This window comes from Columba livia, chromosome 12 (genome assembly GCF_036013475.1).
Source record: "Columba livia isolate bColLiv1 breed racing homer chromosome 12, bColLiv1.pat.W.v2, whole genome shotgun sequence".
NCBI lineage: Eukaryota > Metazoa > Chordata > Aves > Columbiformes > Columbidae > Columba > Columba livia.
The window spans coordinates 10,451,517-10,463,286 of NC_088613.1; the positions used below are offsets into that span (position 1 = coordinate 10,451,517).

General features: G+C 50.1%; 1 protein-coding gene across 1 annotated transcript; it reads right to left on the bottom strand.

Annotated features, from left to right (window-relative positions):
* Positions 1–4,850: 4,850 nt before the first annotated feature.
* HMGB3 (high mobility group box 3) lies at positions 4,851–11,334 on the bottom strand. Its single transcript, XM_065077835.1, has 5 exons — positions 11,186–11,334; positions 8,289–8,445; positions 7,628–7,767; positions 6,902–7,076; positions 4,851–6,345 (listed from the first exon to the last, which is right to left on the bottom strand). The coding sequence occupies exons 1-5, from the start codon at positions 11,332–11,334 to the stop codon at positions 6,202–6,204; spliced, it is 765 nt and encodes a 254-aa protein (XP_064933907.1). The 3' UTR covers positions 4,851–6,201.
* Positions 11,335–11,770: the final 436 nt, after the last annotated feature.

Below are 11,770 nucleotides of genomic sequence, written 5' to 3' on the forward strand. Positions count from 1 at the left end.
GACACCTTGATCTTTGAGCTTGTTTGAAAAACCTCCCAGTAGCTTGCAAAAATTAATTACTATATGAAGCAATGAAATAACAAGAAGGCCCTAGAAGGATCAGCACATGTTTCCTTTTGCTTTCCCCGCTACTGGGGAGCGACCTCTGCCAGGAGCTGCAGGTAGCAATACCTTGAGCAGTTGCAGAAGCCAAACCCAGGGAAGATCCCCAGCCTGAGCTCTTAAGCTAAAGAGAAGAAAACCTGACCAACACACTTAAGAAAACTGTAGACCAAATTGTCCCTGCTCCCACCATTTTTTAACCTCTTTTGCAAGACCATGAATTATTGCAGGCACATCCCAGGTAACACATAGTAAAAGAGCAATCACACAGCAATTAGCAGCAGGCAAGAGGCATTTGTGGGAAGGAATCCCTCAAACCACTTCACCCTTCCACATGTATGAATTGTCTAAACTAACATAAAGCAAATCTTAAGCTTCACGAAGAAGCAGTTAAAAACACAAGTGATAAACTCTTACAACAACAAAGCCAGGCCATGTTTGAGTAATATTTTTTAAAAAATAATTTTTCTGACTTGAAATACCTAAGGGAGCTTTAGAACAAGGGGGGCTGGGAAGAAAAAGCAACTCTATCACTCGTTGCATCCTACCTGCCTCCCTCCTTACACAAGCTGGGCCACAGCAGCGTGTGCAAGCAGGTGACACCGCACAGAGGGGCTGCTCCTGCTCCGCGGGGAACACCCCGACAGAAGCGAGACGAGGTGGTGGGAATGGGGGCAGAGCAGCAGCATTCTGCACTTCAGGGACTCAAAAGTCAATACAGCAAACACCATCAAAAACACACAGTCCCACAGCAACGCGCAGTTCCCAGCTGTGATTTTCCTGGCTGCTGGATTCAGTCAGGGACATGAAGTCACCCGTGTTGGGGGACACAGTTACAGGATAGGCATTCCCTTACCACAATTAATGTGGTTCCATCTCTCAACCTCAACAAGACAAGGATTTGCTTCCATGCATGCCAGCCTCCAAAGGTCTCAGCCCCACCACAGCACCCAGGCTCCCATCCCAGGCAGGTCACTTTTTCTCTCACAGCTTAGCACAAAGACTAAACCTATTTTAGCTACTTTGTCAGTGTTTCTGCGAGGCCATGCCACATCCAGAAACACAAGAAGGAGGTACTCACCACCCAGGAGATGCAGCTGGCAGCTCTAGCAGGGCTGTGGCTGCTTTCTCCTGCCTAAATTAGGGATTCAGGTGCTGGAGGGCACTTAGGGAAAAGCCCTTAGCAGCTGACAACTCCAATCAAGGTTGTTAGCACAGGCAAGGAACTACCCCTCATCCACATCCTACTTTAGCATGTACGTATCAGACCTATCAGAAGGACAAGATGTTTGCAGAGCACTTTGAACACAGGTTGTCAAATGTTGCCCAAGCACAGGCAGGCACATGCAACACTCCCACCAGAGCCCAGCCTGCCAAAAACGGATGAAGACACCTTGTAAGTCATGAACCCCCCTGTCAGGCATGCTGGTTATTTGGTCCCTTCTCCCCTGCAAGCTGAAACATGTTTGGAGGGCAACTGGTTGGTAATGGGGTCTCCAGCACACTTTGTTTTGCAGCACAGCTGCAATTTGCAATTCAGTTTATTGCATTCAAATCTGGTGCAGCTCTAGCAGAAAGAAATAAATATGTCACTTGCCCCAGTTCCTTCCATTATCTCTTAGAGGCTAGTGAGCTTGGGCTCACATTCACAGAGCAGAGTGTGGGGTTTGTCAGAAAGCGAACGGCAGGGTAATCCTGCAGCTGTAAATACAGCATCCTGCTCTCAGCCCAGCAAAGCCAGTAGGGAGGTCCCATCCTGGCCACTTCTCCTGGTCCAAGCTCTGCTTCCCAAAACCCTCAGCAGAAGAGAGCTTACTTTGGGGGGTGTTTCTCCACCCATGGAACAACAGCCTGAGTGAGCAGAGGGAAAACAAACTCGAAGTGGCTGCCAGGATTGTGCCGGAGGCTGGAAGCAAAAAGCTGTTCACCTGCCACTGCCTGAGCCAGAGCCAACTGAAGCCCTTGCACCTCACTGCTGTTCCTGCAGGGCTTATTAAGAGTGAATAAAACTATATAAAAGTCAGCCGTTCAAAGGGAGCAGATAAGAGAGGTGTTTTGACTCTGCCTGTATCCCCAGTATGATCCCCAAAGCAGACTGGCACCTTCCTCTGGACCTCTATTAGAGCTGCAGCCCTTCACTGCTAATTGATTCAATATGCATTTGCACTAAGATTTTTAATTAATTTTATTACAGAAAAATTAATGCACTGCTTCCCCACAGATGCATTAAGGCACCAACACAAGCAGTAGGAAACCATCCTGCAGCACGGTTTTTGTTGTGACTGCTTGCGGTGAGCTAACCCCACACCAGCAGTGAGGCTTTCCCAGTGCAGTCCCTCCCCCACAGCCCTCCCTCTAATCTCAGGGCTCACTTTCAGCTCACACCAAATATTTACCACGTTTCAACTGAGTTCAGAAACGTATAGGCTACAGAGCAGCAGGAGAGCATCACTCTGCCTCCCTGGGTCACGCTAATGGGCTGCCAGGCTCATTTTCAGCAGAGGCAGCTCACCAGCCCCATTCATCCCATCGCTCCCCAGTTGGTTTGATTTCAGAGGGATGTGGTGCATTTTGGTAGCAACTGTGTTCTCAAGGCTACATATAATCTCGAGTACAAATCAAACACTACCAACCATGGGAAATGACCTGCACGACATGGGTCAGTGCCACCAGGCAGCACCCTGCCTGCCTCTACCCATCTCTGCCCCACATCAGCACCGGCAAATGTTTTCCTTTGAGCTGAAGTTTTCGCATCTCTGCCACTGTTCAAGGCATCCAGAGGGACCACACCACCCAATCCAGCTATCCTCTGTCACCCCAGCAGTGAGCAGGCTCCAACAGCTGCAATATCGTCACCGTCCCTTCTTAACTGAGCCCCTTGCCCTCACAGCCTGCCTCGGCATGGATGGGGGAACGCAAGAAATCACATTTTGCATTTTGGGAACATAAGGGGTCTCGCAGTCAGCTGTCAAATTCACGCAAGGAAGAGTCTCTCTTCATTCCTTCCCTCCCTTTCCCCAAATCTATTTTTTCATTACCCTTCCCTACATATAATGGAGTTAATAAAAGACATATTTACTCTGCTTGGCTTGGGACTAAATTCAAACTACAAGTTTTAGCTGTACAGCAGCCCCAAGCTGAGATGTCTTCTCTGAAGCATCACAAGCATTTCAAAGCAGAGAAAGAACATTTGGAGGGTGTTCCATCAAAAAATGGAGTTGGGTGAAACTAAACACTTCCCAATATTCAAGCTGACATCTCAGAACACAAAAATTACTGGTGGGGGTCAAAATCATGTCATATTTATACACATTCACACTATGGTGTTTATCAATGGCAGAGCACTGGAGGAAGAAATATCACTACATCTGCAATGTTCATTGAGTCCCTGGCATCCTGCACCAGCATTGTATTGAACAGCATCCCCAGGGCATGCCATATTTTAGGAATTTGCAGAGCAGGAATAGGTAGCACACCATAAGGTCCAAGACCTTAATCAAGCTCTGCAACTCTATAGATTTCCAATATAATGAAGACAAAGAGTTGTCAGCTCTAGTTCTTATTTGCTAATACTATCAATAGGAGCTCAGCTCACTAGCAGTTAATTCAAAGCCAAGCTCGATCTGCGCAGCAGTGATCTACACTAATTCCCATATGTGGCTAAGGGGAGATTTTGCCAGCTAGACAATAGCAACAGCATTACAGCTCCTGAAATGATGCCATAGTTTTTCTCTTCTGCCCCACCACTTCCTCAAATTTCCATGTGCTGCAATCTCCAGTCTTCCCCCTTGCATTAGAAGATGTGTGGGAAGGGTAGCAAATACAAAGGTACCTATTTCTTTTCCAGATGCAGCTTTATTGAGGCTTTTAAAACGCAACTTCCCATAACATGGGGGCAAATTTCACACTTTTTTTTGTGCATTAAAGACACTAAGAATTGCCATAACTAAACAATTATAAAACTATTTCTGAGTGATCCAACAATAACTTAGCCTTTAAAAAGTTGCCACATGTTGCTACATTTCACAGAAGTTTATTAGCTTGCTTCATCCAATACCAAGTTTTTCTTTAAAGTCCTAGTCCACCTCAACACTAGATCAGACTTTTGCCAAGCTACTATGGTCGTTGAGAAGTCACGGGAAGCCAGATGTGCTATCCAATTAGGCAACAAAGCAGTTTTATCCACATTAGAAATAGTTACTGCCTGGAAGCCTGGCCCTCATTAAAGTGCAGGTTGGCTCAAAAGAAGGGGTGGCAGCAGCCCATACCCACAGTTGACACTAATGAGTTACCCTGTCCTCCAAGTCAGCTGCACACAGCAGCTCACATCTTCGACCTACTAGTAATGCAAGTGTTCTCACACCCCATCTCCTCCTTGCTGCCAAGGAAACACCGGTTCTATAGTTCTCCAGGTTTGTGCAGTTTCCACTCTAAGGAAAAACAAGGTTAGAGTCACCAGCTAGCGACCAGGTATTGCTTTTCCCTTTCCAGAGCTGCAAAACATCCTCAGCTTGGATTTGGAAAGAGGACACAACTGCAACGCAGCCAGCTGGTCACCAAGGGGGAGACACCTGCATTGCTCCCCCAGCCCACCTCACAGCACCCAATTGCTATTAAAACTTGCATCATTAGAGAAAGGACACAGACTAAGTACCTGCGCCACGCTCCTACTTGAGCGGGGAGTTAGACTGGGCACCTGGCTTCTGCCATGAATTAAGATGCTAGAAAAAAACACAAGTCCGAAACAGTTTAACACAGGACAAAAAAGGCACATTTTAATATGTACAGCAATGCATTTGGGCTATAAATTTACCCAACACAACTGAAAAAAGAAATCCAAACTATGCTTTTATACTTATTCCATGGTGTCAGCCTCATTCCTAGCCACCTACCTTTCTCTGCATCTCTGAGTGCTGCTATATACACACACAAACAAACAATTACGTCATGAATGTTCATTTAGGCTCCCAAGTTCAAGTAATAAAGTTCAAACTTGCATAGCATCTTATGCCACTCAGCCATAAACAGTTACGATTGCATATTAGCTGGAGCAGCCATCTCTTTCAATTCAGCCAGTTTTGGCTGGCCACCATTTATTAGTTTATTATTTATTTTTTAATCCTTGAGTCAGAATGTTTCCTAAGTCACCAGCCCTGAGGGATGCCACAGACTTCAAAATGAACCTCTTGCTGTCGTTAAGATCCTTTTAAACCAGAAATTTAGAGTGTTGTCAAGAACAGTTTTAAAAATGTAATACTGTTTATTTTGCTTCAAAAACATTTCAGCATTCTAAACATACAAAAAAAACAGAACGTTGCAAATTCGTTTAAGTACAGAGTGTTTTTGAACTTCAGTTGCTGCACTGGCTCTTCACTTAGTTGACGATGAAGAGATGTCTACAGTTTCAGTTTAAAAACTACCGCACTTAACTAAAAAAATCCATACACTTCTCATGCCAGCTGAACCCCCTTCCACAACTAAGAATGGCAGCAGAATGCTATTTCACTATATACAGAAAGACAACTTTAAGCTAAATGGACGCCCACTGTATTGTAAATAGATCTACCCTCGCAGTGCATGCTTTGGGCCATGGCACCCCGGGGAACGTGCAGCCTTTCCAAGTCATCACAGCTCCTCTAAGGCATCATAACCCTAAGCATGTACCACAAGAATCTGTCTAGTTTTTACAAACTATAGATATGTACAGTTTATAACCCAGGATTTTCTAGCCAATAACCATATAGTAACACCACCTTACAAATTAAAAAAATGCTTGAAACATTTTTAAATGCTTTGTTACACCAACAGCAAAGTGCACAGAGTTAGGAGAACACTAGAGCGCCTTTTCATTTTAAAAATGTTTGGAAATATGTACAACTTTGATACAGTTTCAGGGTGCTCACTACACCCATGGCCACTTCATGTAAACCAGTTACAATTTCTAGAGCACTTTTAGAAACTACAACGCGATCGGAATCCGAATTTTTTCTTTAATTAAGCCTAATAAGGGCAAAAGACACCATCTCAAATAAGAGGTGCTTCATTTATGGTGTTTCCCCTACTCTATGGTATTCACATGGAGACAAGTATTGTACAGTTTTATTCATCATCATCATCTTCATCCTCCTCTTCTTCATCCTCCTCCTCCTCTTCGTCTTCTTCCTCTACCTTTTTCCGAGCAGCTTTGGTTGCTGCTCCTTTTGCGCCATCAAACTTTCCTTTAGACTTGTAGTCTGCAACATCCTGCAAAGTCAAGGGGATGTCTTAATTTGCTCTAAGCAGCAAACACACACAGCATTTGTACAGCAGCAGGTGTTAATGTAAAGGGACTGGCCGTCCACAGCTGCACCCCCAAAAGGAGACACAGCAGCACCCCAGCACACAAGGATGCAGACACCTCAGCACACTCATCTGCCTCCAGATGATGGAGGCCTTGAACCCTGTGTTCACAGTTATTTATTTGAGGAGGAAAAGAGAACCCAGCCTCTCAAACGTTTCCTGCTAACAGGACAAAGCTCCCTTAACAGCACAGCAAACCCTTCGCTGGGGCAACACGAGCAGTTGCTGCTGCACGGCACCGAGGGGAAGCTGTCCCTCCTCGCTGGAATCCGCCTGCAGCTCTCTGACCTACTCCGTCCCAACATACACAAAGTTCGGGTATGTAGCACACAGCACAATGAGAACACGTCTGTAAGCCGGAGAAGCTCATGATGCTGGGGCCACCTTAGCTGAGTCTATGTTACAGAAACGCGTCAACACCCGAGCCAGTATAGAAGAGACAAGTGAAAACTAGCCTTACCTTCTCATACTTCTCCTTCAGCTTAGCTGCCTTATTATTGTAAGGCTGCTTTTCACCATCACTGAGGTTGTTCCACATTTCACCTAGTTTCTTTGCTACATCCCCAATGGATATGCCAGGGTTTGTGGACTTGATCTTGGGGCGGAACTCTGAACAGAAGAGGAAGAAGCCAGACCTTGGGGAGAAGCACCAGAGGACAGTCAGCATCACAGCAGCTCCCTGGGGGAGAATCCCCTTCCTCTGTCCCTCACCCATAACATCCACACGTGTACTCACACATTGAACAGAAATACTTTTTTTTTTTAACTTTAAAAAAATAAATCCACAACAGAACACAATCCTAAAAACATTTTGATTTTACTGAGGCCCAGACCTGCAGCTGTTTTTAAGCCCAATGCTGTTTTTAAGAAAGTGTTATCTATCTTCCCCCCACTCAATTCCATTTTAAATACACAAGTCTCACTGTAATCCAGTCACTTTCATATCTTCCACCACCAGGAGTTAAACTCAGTACCAAGTACTGACAGCTCCTGTTAGTACTCTACAGGATCAAAATTACAAGCTGCCTACAAGATTCAAAAGACAGTATCAGTAACCTATGATTACCAATACTGCTATACCAACAGTATGCCCCGTCTACTTCCTTTATGGAAACCTATCAGCTGTGTTACAGGGCGTAAAAACAAACCAAAATACTTGTTCATTTAATGCCTGAAAGCTACTTACGGTGGTCGTTTTGGGGCATTGGGGTCCTTCTTCTTCTTGCCACCCTTAGCTGGTCCATAGTCCTTCATTTCTCTATCATATCGTACCTTGTCAGCCTTTGCCATTTCATCAAATTTAGCCTTCTCCTTGCTTGACATGGTCTAAAAAAAACCCAAAAAACAACACGCCAAACCTGTGATTACCCAACTGTTCAATAGCTGGCAAACTTTAATAAGCCAACACATACTGATTCAACAGGGGAGTTTCAGAATGTGTTTGTTTTCCAGCTGGACCACCTTGGGGACAAAGGTCCTGTACCAGTGACCGCAGCCACAGCTGGCATACTCAGTGAGAGAGAAGCAACAGAAATGGGAGAAACACATACAGTCAGAGTCCTTCTTGAGGACACAGGCCTGGAGGGACGCAGCTGCTGAAGGGCACTGCTCGAGAACAGGCAAGGAGGCCAGGCTGCTGTGGAAGCACCTAATGGGCAGATACACTGGGCTGAAGCCTTCACAATCATTACGGGAGCCAGCAGCACCCGCTCAATAACCAGGACACCTTGACAAAAACTGCACACCGACCAAAACAGCACCGGCTCCCTTCATGTTCAAACACACACACCTCATCCTAGCAGACACCACAAGAAGGTATCCCTTCGGGAAGTCACAAATTAAGGTACCTTCCACCTCTCTGAGCACTTCTTAGAAAACTCTGCAAAGTTGACGGGAATCTCTGGGTTCTTTTTCTTATGTTCCTCACGGCATGTCTGCACAAAGAACGCGTAGGCAGACATCTTGCCCTTGGGCTTCTTCGGATCACCTTTAGCCATCTTGACTCTGTAGGAAAGAGGAGGGAAAAAAAGTGAATGCATATATACATGAATGTATATACATCGGTGTGTATACACACATGCTGTGCATATATTTATATGTATATATGCCACCATGCCCTGAAGTGATGTCCCACCAGTAATGCATTCCTTTCTCCCCCTCAATACCTCTTACCATCCCAAATACAGAAACTTAAACTATTTTTCCTTGACACTTGGGTTGCAGACTTGGGCCAAGTGAAACTGGTCACGGATTTAAGGTTTACATTGATACATATTTACATCATGCCCAAAGACTGGAGACAGGCTATTAAATACACATACTCCTGCCCATTAAGAGTTATATATGAACTAACATAAAATATTTGTTTTAGTTGGCTACCATGCTGGGGCTTGAGTGGCATGCACAGTACCAGGCTATGACTTATCCCTGGAGTAGCTCGAGCTCACGTTAGCAGCTGCTGTCCACGCAGAACGGCAGGACAGATTAGTCCCCCCCAGTAAAAGCGCATAACCTTTTACAGAAGGACTGCAAATAACGGACAGTTTTAAACATAAGAGGACCCATAGAGCTCCGCAAGGTGAGGAACACTTGCTCTTGCTCCACCAAGTGACATGTTCAGAGGCACAGTGGTCAGTGCAAAGATGTGATTAGCAAGTCACTGAGAGGACGATGCTAACTTTCGGGCTGTATTTCTTTCCCCCCCTTCTGTATTTTTTTTCCCTCAACAAAAGAAAACAAAACAAAACAAAGCAGCAATACTTCCTATTTACAGCTTCTTAGGCATTTTAAAATTTAATTTTTATTGGCACAACGTTAATATTTAATTACATCTATTAACCCCCAAAGTGCAGCAAAAGTGTCTTTAAACTGCCCTCTCCCGCCCCGGCCGCTGCCGGAGCTCAACCCCCGAGCCCTGCGCAGGGGAGAGAAAACCCGCGGAAACCGGGGACCGGGCGGCGAGGCAGGAGCGCGGAGCGGGGCTAGAGCCACCACTTGCTCCCAAAGTTGGGGGCGAGCGGCCCGCCGCGGCCGGCCCGGGCTCCGCTCCGCTCTCCTCCCGCCATCTTCTCCCCCCCCAAGGTCACCGCGGCCGCCAGGCTCCGCGGGGCGCGGGCACCTGCGGCGGGGCCGGGGCCGGCAGGCGGAGGGGGCAGCGGCGGCTCCGCCAGACGCCAATAATTCATCTTCCATTTTGTGAAATGCCTCCTGATGAAAGAAAGTGCCCCTGAAATGCGACGAGCCGGCGGGCGGGGGGCGCCGGGGGGCCGGGCGGCGGCCAGGGGCGCCGGCCCGGCCCCGGGCGGACTGTGCGAGCGGCAGCAGGAGCAGCAGCGGCGGCGGCCGCGCTCCGCACCCAGGGCCGGCCCCGCTCGCTAAGATGGCTTCTCCCAGCGCCGCCGCCGCGCCGCCGAACAAAGCCGCGCTCCCCCTCCGCCGCGCTCGGCCCCCCGCGCCCGCCGCCCCCGGCCGCCGTCCCCGCCAAAACGCCGCCCCCGCCGAGAAGGGGCTCCCCGCTCGGCCCCCCGCCGGGCGGCGAGGGCGGCGGGGCCGGGGCGCGGGCGGGAGGCGCCCCCACCCCCCCTCCCGGCCCCTGCCTAGCGCAGCGCTCTCTAACAAAGGCTCCCGTGCAGCCATTATCGCCGCCGCTACGCTCCTCCGCGCCGCCAGAAAAAGAGTACAGAGAGCCCCAGGGCGGCCCCCGGGCGCCCGGCCGAGGGCACGGGGTGGTGGGGAAAGAGAAGCCGGGGCGAAAGCGAAAGGTTTGAGCCCCCTGCGGGGCGTCGAGAAGGAGATTTTCCTCGCCGCGACTCCCCTCCCCATCCCTATGCCGCTTACACGTCTTTCTTCCCTTCGCCGGGGCTCTCCAGCGCCAGCCATATTAATGCCCACAGCACGGGCGGCGCGGCGCGAGGAAGAGGCGATACAGGGCCCCGCCGCGGGCGCAACCCCACCAGAGACACCTTTTCGGGTAGGGGAAGAGCAGCGGAGACAGAGGCGAAAGGATCGGGGGTGTTTGGAGGCGGCAGCAGCGAGAAAAAAACTGCTTCGCCGGGACACACGGGCGCAGCGCGCAGGGTTTATCCCTGTCAGATGCTAAAGCGACAGCCATATTAATGCAGAATAAACAGCGGGCACGGCATTGCGCACGGCCAACAACTTTCCCACCGCCGCCAACCCACCAAGCCCACCCAGGGGAAGGGGGCAAATAAAAGCCGAGGGCGCCGCGCGTTTTGCCGTGCGACATTAGGAGGCGGCAGAGAAAAATCCCTGCCCATGCGGGGGAGAAGAAGAGTTAGTCCCGGTGTAGTTGCTGCACCAGCCATATTACTCCCGGCGGCACGGGAGCCCGGCGGGGAGAAACCGGGCTACACTGGGGACAGGTCCCCACCGCAGCGGGGGGGACCTCCCGGTGGGGCAGGAGAAAAGTACGGGGGGCAAACGCTGCGCCTCACCCGCTGTCCGCCGCCCCGCCAGCTGCGCGCAGCATCTGCCCCAGTACCACCGATACCCTTGCGAGAGGCTAAGAAAGTTTTGGGTGATTTTCCCGATTTTTTTTTTTTAATTAAAAAAAAATAAAAAAACTCGGAGGAAGGAACAGAAAACAAAAAAAATATAATAACAAAAAAAAAAAATCCCGGGGCAGGCAGAGCAGAGGGGTGAAGGCGCAGGGGCAGGGCGGGGCGGCAGCAGGGCGGGCAGGGGGCAGCCGCCCCCCGAAAAGTTGCGGCGGGGCTGCACGTACCTGTATTGTTCGCGGGAGTGTGGACAGGAGCTGGAGCGCAGGGCACGACGCGGGGCTCGGCGCGGCTCAGCCTCGCGTTGGCTGCCTACGAGAGCGGCCTGATTGGCTGCGGGGCTCCGCCGTTTAAAACAACCTCCTCGCCCGCTCATTGGCGCGGCGCCTCATGAATATTAAGCACGGCCGCGCGGCGGTTGGCCGGCGCGGGTGAAGTCATTCATTCAAAACGAGCGCCCGCCGGGAAAAGGAGTTTGGCGGCGCGCGTCTTGGCGGAGGAGGGGGAGAAGAGAAGAAAAGTTGGCGCGAGGGGCTCTCGCGCCGCTGCGCGCCCCGCGGAACCTCCGCCCCGGCTGGCGGGAGCGCTGCGGACCGCGACGCGGCCCCGCCACGTGGTTGCGGCTGCCCGGGGAGCCTGTTGCCCCATTCGCCGTGGAACGGACCGGGGCCGCGGTGCGGAGTCGCTGCGCGACTTGCGGTGTTCAGCCTCCCCACGCTGCCCAGCGAAGAGCCGCGGTCACGGACAACGCGGGGTCCGGCTCCGCACACTGGCCGTGCTGGTGCCCTGTTGAAGAGGAGATCCGCTGCGAG

Bases quoted from the DNA above. Each gene is read 5' to 3' on its own strand.
- HMGB3 (XM_065077835.1), bottom strand. From the start codon at position 11,334: ATGAGCGGGCGAGGAGGTTGTTTTAAACGGCGGAGCCCCGCAGCCAAT. The intron at 8,446-11,185 runs GTACGTGCAGCC...TCTTTCCTACAG, and splicing joins CACTCCCGCGAACAATACAG to AGTCAAGATGGCTAAAGGTG. The intron at 7,768-8,288 runs GTACCTTAATTT...GGTTTTTTTTAG, and splicing joins AGTGCTCAGAGAGGTGGAAG to ACCATGTCAAGCAAGGAGAA.